General features: G+C 37.2%; 3 protein-coding genes across 3 annotated transcripts; 2 read left to right on the top strand and 1 right to left on the bottom strand.

Annotated features, from left to right (window-relative positions):
* Nucleotides 1–3,159: 3,159 nt before the first annotated feature.
* LOC103957834 lies at nucleotides 3,160–4,755 on the top strand. Its single transcript, XM_009370055.3, has one exon. It carries the CDS (start codon nucleotides 3,202–3,204, stop codon nucleotides 4,591–4,593), a length of 1,392 nt encoding a protein of 463 aa, XP_009368330.1. The 5' UTR covers nucleotides 3,160–3,201; the 3' UTR covers nucleotides 4,594–4,755.
* Nucleotides 4,756–9,590: 4,835 nt separating this feature from the next.
* On the bottom strand, nucleotides 9,591–11,233 carry LOC103957831 (DNA-directed RNA polymerase subunit 10-like protein). The gene is made up of 4 exons (XM_009370051.3): nucleotides 11,072–11,233; nucleotides 10,882–10,940; nucleotides 10,010–10,104; nucleotides 9,591–9,869 (listed from the first exon to the last, which is right to left on the bottom strand). The coding sequence occupies exons 1-4, from the start codon at nucleotides 11,105–11,107 to the stop codon at nucleotides 9,844–9,846; spliced, it is 216 nt and encodes a 71-aa protein (XP_009368326.1). The 5' UTR covers nucleotides 11,108–11,233; the 3' UTR covers nucleotides 9,591–9,843.
* Nucleotides 11,234–13,660: 2,427 nt separating this feature from the next.
* LOC103957872 lies at nucleotides 13,661–14,935 on the top strand. Its single transcript, XM_009370093.2, has 5 exons — nucleotides 13,661–13,795; nucleotides 14,294–14,347; nucleotides 14,439–14,532; nucleotides 14,630–14,676; nucleotides 14,828–14,935. Exons 1-5 carry the CDS (start codon nucleotides 13,661–13,663, stop codon nucleotides 14,933–14,935), a joined length of 438 nt encoding a protein of 145 aa, XP_009368368.2.
* Nucleotides 14,936–15,299: the final 364 nt, after the last annotated feature.

Raw genomic sequence — 15,299 nt, 5'->3', positions numbered from 1 at the left:
GATTAGTACAGTCAACCCTTTGTGGGCTAAAAATATAAAGCTATATAATTGGCAATATGATTTAAGTGGTTCACCCTTAAAAATAGGTTATGTCCACTTTAGTGATCTCATGTATATATTTGATGTGGATTACAATAGCTCTATAGAAAATGTAGCATAATTTTACCCTTAATAAGGGGTATTCAAACTCTTAAAATAAGCCCCAACCGAGTGCCAAAAGTCTTAGTCTCTTTCCCTCAACACCTTATCATTTAATGGACCAAACACGTAGATACGACCTATAAGCTATTCTTTCATTATCCACTCGACATGTGAAAATAAAGTGATACTTACAATGAGCTACTTGCATGATTTTCCAAGTCAACGCGTCTCGAGCGCAACACTCGTTAGAGAATGGTTGAAAATCACTTCATCCGAGGGCTAGGTATGGTAGTATTTATGTCCCTTCATAGACTTCTTTCCTCGTTAGTGGCCAACGCGTGGTTCGAAGTTGATGTCAACAAACCTATCCTTGAAGCTCCATGCTAAAATTATCAGATCTCCTAACTAACTTGAGCGGTCATCTTTCATTTTCGTAGTGGTGCTATATAATACATCTTCGTCTCACTTATACCAGTACAATTATGAATCTGAACACAACCGACTAAAGTTAATTATTTCAAAAGCTGTTACTAACACTTCTTAATTGAAAGAAAAAAATCTTAGTATGGATCCACAGAGTTCGAGATTCTGATGAAACTTGAATTTTGGAAGCTTGTTGTTAATATATAGTTGTCACATCCAAGAGTTGCTTTTGCGTGGAGAATGTAGTGCCTTTGTTGACATAATTTCCCATATTTTGGACACATGCAAAATAATTGAAGCATATCTTTAGTATGCTGCTTCTAAATTGTGCCATGCACATTGATACGCCCATGATATGTTTCTACAAGACAAACAATAATGCTTAATGTGTTTTTTTTTCATTTTTCCTTTCATTTCAATAATGTTTAATACGATCATTCAATTTGAATGTATATGTGGTTATTATTGACAATTTTGCAACATATATTGTTTACGTTTGATTAGATCAAATTTGAGAAATGACATTAGAAACACATGTTTAGCTGATTTCATCAATTTGAAGGTTAAAATTAAATAAAGTGTATAGAAGAAAAATTGCGTAGGAATCTCTTCCCAAACACATGACACAAACGATAAACCAATTCTACTTGACCAGAAGTTAAGAAAACAACACTTAAATAAGGAAAATGTTAGAAAAACTACGTTTTTAGATCATATTTGTAGCTCACGTAATGTGGCAGTAGATGATTAAATAAATTTCAATTTATTCCTATAAAAATATTTGTTGACAACATTATAATGCAACCAAGATCTGTGAGTTTTCTAAGGTCATCTACAACTGAAGGGTCCAGAGGGCTAAAAATAACCCGAAAACTGTCTCCAACCGAGGGTTAGGCCAGAGGGCTCGTGGACCCCATAGAATTTGAAAGGGCCAATCGGTTGGCCCAATCCAGCCAACCAGCCCGGGCTGGGCCAAAAATTCTAGCATTCTTATCGAATATAATCGACATGAATATATTTAATAACCGACAGGAATTCTAGGCCAAATTTCAAATGCAACGGCAAGCTGATGTCAGCTAGCCATTATTTTTGATTTTTTTTTTTTACACAATTTTTTTCCTATAACTTCTATTTTTTTCTATAACTTCCTATAACTTCTATTTTACAAAATTTGTTTCATATATTTTTTAAATTCTATTTTTTTCCTATAACTTCTTCATCATACTCCTCATCTTCTCGTCTCGTTTGTGCCCATTTTTCTTCCAATTTGGAATTGGATGAGGACCCCTAGTTGGAATCCGAAGAGGATCCAAATTCATTACAAACTTGAATTGAAAGAGATTGAATTCAAAGTTGTGTGAATTATAGCCCAATATTCACCCTATTTATAGCGAAAAAAAAAATTCAATGGCTAGCTGACATCACTTAGCTGTTGGATTTGAATTTAAGTTGTAGTTTGTAAATAATAAATTATGTTTGGCCCTATGGTCCTCGGTTGGAGACGGTTTTTTGTGACAGAACTAAAACGAGCCATGTGGCCCGTTGGCCCTCGGTTGGAGATGGAGACAAATATGGCCTTGTACTGTTTATTAAACTACTAATATCTTTGACGATCAGAAGGCTAAAATGAACCTTCCGACCAGCTTTCGGTTGAAGATGGTTTAAGTAAATCAATTTTTTAAATGAAGGAAATAATTAACCCGAGTTTATTATTTTTAAATTGAATTTTGGATTTCCTGCTTTCTAGAACGTGGTACGATGAGCATCACTTTGAACCTGCTCCAAACAATCACGAATCACTGCAGTTATTAGCTGTGGTTTCTTTTGTTTTAGCCGTTTCACTTCGATTGGCATTTAGTCCAATCCCAGTCAACCCATCACTCTCTTATCACGTTCCTTACTCCACGCTCAGTGGCCCCACCCCATCCCCAAAAGTCTATCTCCCACTCACCTCACACAATCGCAAGTCGCAACCCAACCCTTCAATGCCACCTGCGCCAATCACCACGCCCATCTCCTGTCAATCACCAGAAATTTGGACAGTGCTAGTACACTTATCTATGTTTCTAACATTTTTTTTTTTTAATTTTTAAGCGTTTGATTAAATGAATTAAAAAATATTAACAATCAAAATTAAAAACAAATATGTAAATAACATTATATTTTTTAGTGTGATTAAAACACAAAACTATAAGTTACATGTTCTTATATAATTGGAGAAAATTCTTTAACGTTTATCTAATTATATAATAACATATAACGTACATTTTTATTCATCACACATTAAAATATTCCTCGAAAACCACGATATTTGTTACGTGTTATACTTTGAAGATTTATTTGTATCTTTTTTATTTACTGTCAAATAGTTACGTATTTATTATTGTAATACTGCCGTAATATTAATTGCAAAAAGTTACTCTTTTCTAAACCGATAACAACTGAGGGTTTGTCATAAAAAATCCCAGGTGAAGGTTATCAAAACCCCAAATAAAAGATCTTGAGAAAAAATAAAAAAATAAATTAAAATATCCACCAAGTCGTCTTTAACCTTCCTCTTTCTCTCCCCGACTCAGAAACCCAGTAACCTCTCTCTCTCTCTCTGCTCATAGCACCCAAGCTTTCATCGCCATAACAATGGAAAACTACTCGTACGGCTCCTATCCCGAGTCCGGCAACTCGTCCCCACGATCACGAGATATCGATTTCGAGAACACTCCGCCATGGGAGGTCGACCCAGCCAATCCTCAGACCCAAAATTACAAGGCCAAGTTCATGTGCAGCTACGGTGGAAAGATCCTCCCTCGCCCGCACGACAACCAGCTCTGCTACGTCGGTGGCGAGACCAAGATTTTCGCTGTCGATCGCAACATCAAGTTCGCCGCCATCATTTCCAAGCTCTCCTCCCTCTCCGAGTACGACGTGTCGTTCAAGTACCAACTCCCCGGCGAAGACCTCGACGCCTTGATCTCCGTTACCAACGACGACGACTTGGAGCACATGATGCACGAGTACGATCGCCTCTACCGGGCTTCCGGTAGGCCCGCCCGCATGAGATTGTTCCTCTTTAATGCCAGCCCCAACGGTGGCTTCGGGTCGGATGATGGAAGGTCCGATAAGGATCGTTTCGTCGAGGCTCTTAACTCGGGTCCCACCCAGGCGCCCGACCAGAATTCCAAGCCTCCGGTCGAAAATAATGTCGACTTTCTCTTCGGCATGGAAAAGGGTGGCGTCCCTGCTGTCGTGTCGCTTCCTCCTCCTCCAGCGCCTACGATACCGGGACAAGTTGCGCAGCCGCCTGAGTTTGTCAGATCGGGCCACGTAGACCGGGTTATCGGATCGGATCCAGTCGTGACTTCGGTGGAGTTCCAGAGGCAATTGCAGAGGCTACAAATCGGCGAACAAGATCAGCAAGCTATGTACAGGAGAAAGAACGACGACAATCTCGTCGGAGGCTATGGGGCCCCCGGCGATTATTACGTACAGAAGATGCCGGAGAAGGCTCCTCCGGTGACGGCTGCCCCGCCAGCTGGCTACTGGCCGGAGAAGCAGGTTACAAGCGGGGGGTTTCCGGGGGCGGGAGCTCCGGAACAGCCGATGTACATGTTTACATCCGCTCCCGGAGGTGGGGCAGTGTACCACGCACAGCCTCCGATGGTGCGACCGGTAACCGGGCCACCGGGTCAAGGGTATTACCACGTGCCGCAGCGAATGGGGTCTGAGGTTTACCGGGAACAGCCGCCGATGTACAATGTAGTGCCACAACCGCAGCAGCAGCAGCCGACTAATCTCCCGCCACAGCCGCCAAAATACGTGGCGACGTACGCCGACACAACACCATATACACAGGTGGCGTACGATAGCACGACGGGGAGGCAGGTATACTATACCGCGCCGGGAGGGGTTGTGCAGCAACAGCAGCAGGCGTATCAAGCAGTGGGCCCCGCGCCGGTCGGCGGAGAAATGCGAGCGGCCGGTGGGTTGGGTCAGGAGGGTAAGGTGGTGGGTTCAAAGCTCCCACAAGCTTGAGTGTGATTGTTAATTATTTAGCAGCTTCTTTTATGATATTGAAAATATTATATATGACGACATAAATTTGAAAGTTGGTTTCTTGTTTTTGTTGGTAATTTGACATTTAGTTATGTTTGTTCATCTCATATTTTGATTAAATAGTCGAAGATCTTATCAGTTTTTCCTTGTTTTTGTTGTATGGTTTATTAGAGAGAGATTAATGGCATTTGAGATATCTTCAAATTTTGACAAAAAATATTACTCGTCTAATTTGAATTTGAAGTACTAATGTTTATGCAAATTTTTATTTGGGGGGCCGGGCCACTGAAAACTTTAGCAATGAAGTCAGTAGAATAATCTTATTCATGTTTCGTGTTGAACTTTGCAACTCTAGTCAATTGTTTACGATCTTGAGAATTTTATAAGCGCAAATATAATCCTTGACTCTCAGTAATTATTAACTTTTATGTTTTATTGTTCTTGTGAAATGAAACGATAGCAATTAATTTTATCGGTGTAGTTTGCACAAATAAGCATTATTCGTCATTCTCGCTGAGATAGAGTCGGCTTTATTTGGCAGAGTAGGCAAAGGAGTTGCCTCTCATCTGCCGGACATCCCTTTCCTTTTCTAGTCATCTAACTTTCACTTTCTTGCTTTCTCTCTGCCTTCATAAAGGAAGTTTCCTAGATGACTGAATCATGCCTTTCTCCTTGGATCCCAAAGCTGAATGCCTTTTGATGATCCTTCTCTAGGTAAAGGGTGGAAAGTAGAGAGAATTGTGGTGAAGAATTCGTTTTTTATCCCATATTAGACACTGCTACAGCTTCTTACCTTTGGGACAGGATTCCACGACTCTCTTACTTGAATGAGAGTCATTATCTCGTTGCGGTATACTTTTGCCCCGACAATGAAATTCCACTAAGTGAGAGCATCGATATGTGATTAAAGTTCCTCCCCAGCTATGCAGCACGAACCTGTATTTGACCAGGAGGTGGGATAATCTATAAGGTCTGGTTCTCTAACGTTGATTCTGAATCTGGCTAAATTCTTATATTGAAATTGCATTAGTGTTGTTACTTGTTTGCTGTCCAAAAGTGGTATAAGAGGCCTGGGGCTCATTCATTCACTGCAAGGTAGGCAGAAGAGGGGTTTTCTTGTTTCACTGCAAACAAATAAGCATTAATAATAATACCTTAAGTAGCTATCACAAACACGTGCAAACTAGCACAAGCACCGCCAGTACAATTCTGTCGCAAAGATCTTGCCCTTTGGGGCAGAGGCTGTATCAAAGCCGTGAAAATTAGTTGTCCATACAATGGTAGGGGGGAGAAAAGGTGTTGTGCAGCACCAAGGACCGGAGAGAAAGCGAAAAGAGAGAAAAGGTAAGCACAGGAGTGATCGGGGGAAAAGTAGGGGGGATGGGGGAGGCACGGGGAGAGGCCAAGTAGATGGATAGGTTAAGAGGAGGGGGATTGCCTCTCGCTGGTCTCAAACTAAAGCAAGGGACCGACGGTTAAGACTTACAATCAGTCAGAATTTCCGTTTAGAGAGGGGTAGAGAGCACAGCCAAAAGGACTTAGGAATGTAGGAATTCTTCATCTCTTCTTTGTTTTTTCGAAGTAGACTCTTTAAAAAAGATATTACTTCGAAATAAAACAAAACGGCATCAATGACAAATTATTTGTACATCTGCAATGTACTATATATTATATTCTGCTGCCAAATGCAAATAAACAAAATGAGCTGGTTGATATGCAAATAATGTGTATTTGTCCTTACGAAAAATGTCTATTCATCAAGTTCCTAAGAACTTTATCACAATAAAACCACTTCGGCACCATGAAACTGATCACAAATAATTGTGACAAAAAAAAATTGTCGAAACTTATTATAAATATATATGTTGTCCTTCCCTCTCGTCGTACGTCGACGGAGTGCTGAGGTGTAATTATCTCTAAAATGTCATGCAAATCCAAACAAAATTAAACTAATTAAAAAATGAAAGAGATTTCCACAGAGACAGGTGTGCGATTGTTTTGGCAATGAATCAAGCATGAATAATAAGTAATGACAACTACACTGTACAAAATTTTGGGAATACTCCCTTGCATAATTTAAACAGTTAGAATTTTATTTAAGTATCTAATCATTTGTATTACGATATTTTACTAAGTCGTTGTATTAGAAAAATATCTGCCCCACTAGGCATTTGGGAGTTGCCACGTGACATGTTTCTTTGAATTCAAGCAAAAGGTAAGGATGAATCATGTATGAGGAGTCCCTTTCTTATCTTATTTTCCTAGCAACTGTCCACCATCATAATGTCTCCATTCACACAATTGACACAATTAGTTGATATATCTATATATCTATATATATATATATATATAAAACAAGGACATGGAAAATTTTATTGTTTAGACCAATAGGGTGCGGCTACATGTTAGTGTTCGTGTCATTCATTAATATTTCCTTTTCAAATTTTGATTCACTACTTCTATGCTGCATTATTAATGGAACAATACTTGACTATTTTAGAGTTTTATAGGAAGTTTTCTTCAAAACATTTTGTGCTTATTTAACAGATGTTTTTGTTTTATCAAAATCGTTTATTTTAGGAAGTTTTAACAAAACTGTTCACTTTTAACGAAAATGACATTTTTACTCTAAAAAGTCACTCTTGGTACTGTTCAATTACAACACTTTTTGTCTTTTTTATTAAAACTCAAAGTTTTAAAGCCATATTCATTAGTTTTCCTTTTAATTTATTTATAAAGCATTATATAAAACAAAATCATTTAGCCATTGAACTATATGAAATTAGATGTTCAAAATTAATAAAAATATTATGAAAAAATTATCCTATTTATTATAATTATTTGACTAAATGACTTTAATTTTTTGTTTTGTTTTGCATATATTATCTTTACTGAATGATTTGTATTCCGAAGAGACCTTATCCTAAGCTCGAAATGTTAACGTGATGTATAATGTGAATAATGAAATCCTACGGTGAAGAGTGTATTTAAATTTCCGCAAAGGAAATGAGGTGATGATTTCAAGTTGTCACTTCACCATGACAAAAAAGTAGGTTTTGACGTTTTTATGATGTTTGGTAGGGCAACAATTTTCAATGTATAAAGTTATTTATTTAATTCCTCGTTTTATTTCCTTTTCTCAACCGGGGTTTGCTAGGCTTATTTATATTTTCATCTCTAATCATCTCTTATCAATAATAAACCGAGAGCGTCTTTAAAACTTAATTGGATTCACTTCAGATGTTAGTGTTTGGAGTTTAGAGATCCAAAAATTTAGCATTTGATTTGTGTGGCAGAAAAAATCATTTTGTTTGTGTGGAATGGACCAACGGGATGAGTTCATAAAAATAGTTAGATTCAATTAGTCTAGATTCCTTTTATTCCTAGGTTTCAGACATTAAGATCCGGATTGGATCCAATTCCTTTTAAAACATCTTGTGCTATAAAGTCCTATTCAGGAGTGGTCCTTCACTGGTTAAACTATAACTTTCGCCGTAACTGTTATTCTTACGAGCTTTAATCATTATTGGAGATGAAAATTGTGACCCTCACTCCCGCAATTTCCTTACAAATAAGGATGTCATTGAGGCGCATTTTCTAAAGTTGAATATCATTGAGATATTGAATGTACAAGTCAATCCACCTGACATAAAAAGCTAAAATTGCCTCAATTTCTCTTACGTGTCAGTGAGTTATATATATAGGGTGGTGCTCTCACATGTTATTTTGACTGTTTTCAATTCATTTGACACGACGACTACAATTTCAAAGAGTGCGAGAATTATAAAAAGGAATGCGTGGATGTTACGTCGAATACAATCGGCCGGATGCAATCAACCATAATGTGAGTGGGGCAAAGCAGAAAATCATGGCAAGTGACTAATCCACCTGATTAGCATTCCATAATTAGTTATCCTGCGCAAAATACCGCCATCCTTGAATAGTTTAGTACTATTCTAATCACAACGGTTGCATTTGTAACCCCGTTACTTGAAGAGTTAACTTAAACCTACTCATTTTTTCTCTCCCCCTTCCCCCTCCCCTCTCACTCCAAATCTCATTTTTTCTTCTCTCTCCTTTTTCTCTCCTCGGATCCTCTCTTCTTTCTCACTTATCCGATCCTCACCTTTTTTTCCCCTCCTCTCTCCTCCTTTTAAGCTCCTTGGATCCTCTCTTCTTTCTCACTTCTCCAATCCTCGCTTTTTTTTTTTTTCTCCTCTCTTCTTTCTCCCTCTTTTGCGACCTCTCTTTGGACTTCTTTGTCCAGTTTAAATTTTAAAATTTAAAAACTATTTTAAATCTCATACCAAACAAGTTTTTAAATCTTAAAGAAAATTGTTTTCAAGAGGTGTTCATGTTCTTAAGAAATGTTTTGAGAAATGATGAAAATCTTTCAATAGGATACCAAACAGACACTTAGGATGCCGCTATTTGCACTTGAAACAAGTCCTGTCCTCTAATTGGTGTTAGGAGAGCAAATACAAGGTGACCGTTCATGACTGCCAGTAACAATAGCTATAATTCTTGAAGGTAAGAAAACACCCACAATTCCACTTGGAGATTGTTCTTTCTTCCACAACGAACGAGTGAATTGCTCGGAAGAAAACAATCACGCAGCCAAAAAAGCCATGGAAAAGGAGGGAACAATAAACACTAGAACTGTTTCTAGGTGTCAATACCTAGAAACAGGAAGGGAGTATGAGTTCAGGGAATTCACTTATGTGGAGGTGGGAGGAAAACAAAAAGATATCAGGTGGAACCGTGTTCCTGGCCTGTTTCTTTTTCCCAACATTCCACCATTTTTCTGAAAACTATCCCCTGTGACTAAGAGCAATTCAAACCATGTTCCTGGAACCTAACCTTAGAAATCCTGCATCTACAGTAGCATGGTGAACAAATCACACCAAAGTTACATGCGAGACGAAAGTTTGCATACCATCATCATTTAGATCAAGGAACACTAACAATAACACTACTTTTTGTCAGAAGCATTCAGTCTTTCATTCTATTTAATAAGTTCATAAACTAGTGCAGCAACATAAATGCCTCAAGTGCATACATAAGTATCTCCCTACATATAGATAATCATATTAGACATTTCAAGTTTCTAAGTATGGTAATAAGGATCGATGGTGATCCAGACAAAACAACATGGAAGGTTTTACCACATTAAGACACTTGACAAAGATCACATAAAACGAGCATCTCGCACATGTTACACGAGCTTCCTCAACTGGCATCAGACTTCTCTAAAGCTGTAACAAAGCCCAGAGTCACTGTGTTAGTACATGAATTCTCGGACACGTTTTTAGTAGATTTTGTGCATGTGTATAGAGAGAGAGAGAGAGAGAGAGAGAGAGAGAGAGAGGGAAGGAGGGAGAGAGAGAGAGATTACTGTTGTAGTTGAGAAGCTTCTCGATAAGATCAACATGAGTCATAAGCATACGCCGGCAGCAGTAGCGGACCAGGCCCAATGCATCTAGTGCGTCTCTGTATTCCAGAAAATTCAAACCAGTTAGTAAACTCTTTTCTAGAACAAACTAGTTTGATAACTTATTCCTACAATTCACGCTGGCTGTCTACAACCGGTGATGAGTACACTTTTAAAATTACTTATAGCTATTTGTCTGCACGTTAAACTCCAATGTGGATTGTGGACACACATTGTATGCACACAGATGCAACAGAAAAAAATATTGGAAACATATTATGCATCATTCAAGAATCTATAAACCACACCCAACTGATTACTCCGTAAAAACTGAAAAATGAGCATTTCCCATTGAGAAACCTCTTATACATGTCATTACAAGGCCTATTTTATTATGACCATTCAAGGATCGATAAACTACACCTAACAGATTAGTCTGTCAAAACTGAAAAATGAGCATTGCCCGTCAAGAAACCTCTCATCCATGTCAATACAAGGCCTATTTTATTATGCACGCAGATGTAACAGTAAAAATCATGGAAACAGATTATGTACCCTTCAAGGATCGATAAACTACACCCAACTGATTAGTACTGAAAAATGAGAATTGGTCATCGAAAACCCTCGTATCCATGTCATTGTAATAGCCTATTTTATTATTTGTTTTTCTGCCAATCGTACAACATACATATCGTCATAATCCCCTCATAATCAACCCATACAGAACTGGTTTTTGACATTATATTGTGCAATTCACAACATGCCTCCATTAGCATAAACAAAGAAAGAATCATTGACATTATTAAATTTTAAAAATCCAAAATTGAGCAACTTACCCTTCAGTGTAATCGGCCTGCAGCAGGTCGAGATACGTATCCCACTTGTTTCCGATAACCTAAAATTAAACATATAAACCACCAATTATTCAGTCATTCCCAAATCCAAAACCCTATCGAAACGATGAATAAAACTAAGAGGGGCAGAAAACCCAGGCCTACGGTTAGGTAAAGGGAGAATTGGGGGTACCTTGCCGCAGGTGAAACAGCGCACTGGGATGATCATCTTGATTTGCCCTAACTCTGTTCTGCGTGTCGAAGTGTTTGTCAGTCTTCGACAACCACGAGGGCTTGAGAGAGACGGGGACAGAGAAGGGGAGGAGAGACGGAGACTAGAGTGGTTTTTAAGGTTTTGGGTTGGGATGGGCAAATACCCTTAACATATCCGCGGTTACTCCTCATTTAAATTTTATAGTTACGGTTAAATAACCGTCTAGGTAAATAGACGGTTTACTTATGAAATTTAAAGAAGTGGTTATGAGTATATGTAAAACTAACATAAACCATGTTCTCTATCGGATAAAACTTTAGTTCAATGCTATTGACTATAATGCATGGTTTATGTGGCTAATATAATATAGTTTTCCTTAACCACTTTAAATTTTATGGTCCATTATAGATATTATCTTAGTACTTTACATTCCGAGTTAAATAACCCAAGAATATTATCTTTTAACAATTTTTGTAACCCAAGAATACTTAGCAAATTTTATATTACCTTCATTGATAACAGTTAAAAATATCGTCCGTAAATTATTATTTTAATTATTAGAATGGTATAAGGACTTTAAAAATTAAAATGTGAAAATGTATGATGAATAACGGTGTTTAATTGTCAGGAAAAAAAAATTATGACAAATTTTTCTTTTTTAATTTTCAGGTTGACGAGTGAAAAATGAGTAAATGGTAAAAAAGAAAGGATAAATGAGTAAATGAGTAAATGAGTACTAAACAGTTACAGTTAAATGGGTATGGTTAACCGTTTATAAACGGTTATGGGTATGAGTATAACCGTTTAAGCAATTACCCAACAGATAAATAGTTATGCGGGTATGAAAATAAACAGTTATGGATAAATAACTACGGTTACCAACTAGCCATAACCGTTGCCCATCCCTAATTTTGCGTTTATATAACTGGTTAATATAGCAGACCACCGCCTAATGTGGTGGTAGTCCATTAACCCAAAAGCAAAATAAAAAAATTGGTGTCATGGCGGCATAATCTTTTTCTCAAATAACCTTTATTTTTACTTTTTACATATTTTTTTTAATTTCAAGCGTTAGACCAAATGAATTAAAGAAGATTAATCACAAAAATTAATAAAGGTGTGTGAAATGTAGAATTGGATGTGTGAATAACACTTTCCTTCTCACATATTTTAAAAAATACTCTCTATTTTTTTAAGGTAGAAATTTCATTAAACAATAAAACCAAATACATCACTGTTCAAGAATAAATTCTCAAATTACTAATGCAACAAAAAGATGAAACAAAACCTAACCAACATAACCACATCGAACTAGACAAAAACTACGCTCACAAGGGCAAAACCTTTGCAACACTTTTTGATGAACTTCCACACAACGATGCACCTCGCCAAAGAAGCCCTGCTATAGTGACAACATAGAGAAGTCGACATATTCCTCTGCCAGGCATAGACAACAAAACCACAACCTAAATAAAATAAACAAAAACACTAAACCATAACACAGAACCCCAATCACAAAGGCTCTCCGCAATAAAACGAGAGAGCAACCTAACCACAGAGAGAGAGAGAGAGAGAGAGAGAGAGAGAGAGAGAATAGCCATAATAGAAGGATTTCAAAGTGCCAAAATAGAATTATTTTAAGAGCATGCTTACGTATCCGTAATCGGAGTTTATTAAACATTGAGGAATCAAAAAAGTAATGGGGTCCTATACAAATTTTGGAATTCAATTCCTTGTATTGGTGAATTGGATTCCTTAGATGTAGGTGGTAATCCAATTCCTAATTGTTTGGACAATCGGAATGACACTTTTGTTCCCTTTATGCGTCACTTACTTTTTTTATTTCCAAGACTATCCTTTATAAACCCATTAACCCTAGTTTAATTATGCACAACTCCTTACTTTTTTTTATTTCTATGCTCATTCACATTATGCATAACTCCATGCATATGCCGAAGAGAAGAAACTACAACTTAAGAGAGAAAATTTAAACATTAAAGTAAATACTTAAATTTATAAAAAAAATAAATAAATAAACAAAAGCATTTAGTGTGTCTATGAAATAAAAAAGCAATTTAAGTTTTTTCTTACTATTATATATTGTGTTAAATTTTATTAAAAAAAGTATATAAAATATTTGATTTGGGACAAGAGCATTTTAGTAATCATACTGGTTTATATTTCGATTCTGCTGAATTAGTAAACAGTTTTATGGAATTAGTGTCATTTATATTCCGATTCCAAGATATTTAAGTAAACAACTTCAACAAAAATCCGATTCTGACTTATCCTCATTCCAACTCCCCTCAATTCAATTCTTCGTATTTTCATTACCGTGATAAGCCTTTTCCGGTATAGAAAGTTTAGAGGATAGAAAATCCAAAATGCCCCTAGTTATAAACCTCTTGTGCAACTGCAACCTACTCTTAGCATTCTGGATCCTCCATCCATGGGGCCGGTTCCTTTTAACCAGCATGTTGTTCTAGATACGTAATGTGTATATCATTTCAAGTTTCTCGAAAATATAATCCCTCAGTTGGTGTTACTTTCTGTCACATTGCTGCTGTAATGACATCTCTTCTCTTCCAGGGTACGAATGACTTGCCTGTAGAGCCAACTCAACCGCAGAGAGGTGCATCTTTAACTCGGTTTCGTGAGAAGAGAAAAAAACGTTGTTTTGATATGAAAATCTGTTACACTCAGGTAATGCAAGATCATTTACTTGTTTATTCATTTTCCTTGTCTTTTGTCAATTGAAATTTCTCTCCCCTTCTTACAAACACACTCCATCTCCTTTGGAAAGAAAGTAGTTCATGATTCATTCGTTTCCTACTACCATTTGTCATTTGTATTCAGCTTCTGATAATGTTGTTGCTTTTGATGTTCTCCTTTGAGATAAAATATATTCGAGCTGAGACTTGGTGTAAGTAGTTTTTTCGAAGAAAATAAAGCGTTATTAAACATAAAGTCTGATGATTAATGCTAGTGTTGTCTTGATATTAGTATGCATCACTAAGCAATTATATTATTACAAACAGTAGGAAGCTATCTTCCATAGAGGACTATTTGCTGTACAGATTCATGTACATGTTTTCTCAGTTTGCTATCTTGAATATGTACACAATCTGGTCTTTTATTTGGAAATCTGTGATGCTTTCTGTAGCACAGTGAAACTGGCACGGATATGAAACGAAATTGAAGGTCCGGGTTTCTGAAGTTATCATAGACCTGAAAGATGAAAGCATTAATGGAGAGGTACGTTGTCTTCTATTTTGTTCAATGACACGTTTTGCAATGCAGAATCGTTCTTGCCGCTTTCAATTGTGTGTGCATATTTCTGATGCAGCGTAAAAAGGCCAATCTACATCATCCAAGGTTAGTTCTAATGATGAATGTGGTATCAAGGTTCGGTTCATTTGTAAAAGAGGTCAGTCATCAAGGTAAGAGACCGAGAATTGTGTACTTCAGCTTCTCTCAGTGACGTGTTGACCTGCTCATCCACGAACATGCTCTTAATATGCGTTTAATTGATTTCAGTGATTGAATTTGAGTCCCCTGCTTCGTCTGGTGCTACACAGGGATCTGTACAAGATGAGAGCATACAGGAAACTCTGTGAGTGTCAATCCATCTCTCCATATATCGTTCCTTATGTTCTAAGGATCCTTATTTTTTGATAGGTCATAGGAAATTCCTCATGGGTGTTTACCTTTCTTTGTTTTTTGCTATTAAATCAGATTGACGGTGAAGCTAAAGGTTCAGATGTTATAGCCATGGTTGCCAACATTGCCCCTTCCGCCGTCAATGGTGATAATTCAGGCATGACCGTAGGCAGGAAGTTGTGAAGTCCCTTGCAGCCTGGTTGTTTTTGGTTTTCTATATTATTACAGGTGATGTCAAATAGATCATTGTCTACAATATATATCAACAAAGTCAAAAAGATCATTCTCGGAAGGTTTAAAGCCTCTGTTATCTTCCAAAATTCTCCACAGAATCTCTCAAGTTCCATCAATCTGGTTCTCAAGTTGCAATCTGGGAAGGACTTGAGCATTCTGAGGTCAGTTCAGTTGTGCTTTTAATTTCATTCCCCAGTTCCTTGTACAAATGTAGTTATTGTATGCATCTACTACTATCCTTTGTTCCTTTCCTTTCTGTCGGAATACACTGATAACGTTATGGTGCTTACTGCGTGATTTAAGCATCAAAGGA

Source organism: the organism of the source record quoted next, unplaced genomic scaffold, assembly GCF_019419815.1.
Source record: "Pyrus x bretschneideri cultivar Hongxiangsu unplaced genomic scaffold, Pyrus_bretschneideri_v1 Contig16, whole genome shotgun sequence".
Classification (NCBI taxonomy): domain Eukaryota; kingdom Viridiplantae; phylum Streptophyta; class Magnoliopsida; order Rosales; family Rosaceae; genus Pyrus; species Pyrus x bretschneideri.
The sequence above is the reverse complement of the archived record's forward strand: the minus strand, read 5'-3'. Positions and strand labels throughout refer to the sequence as shown.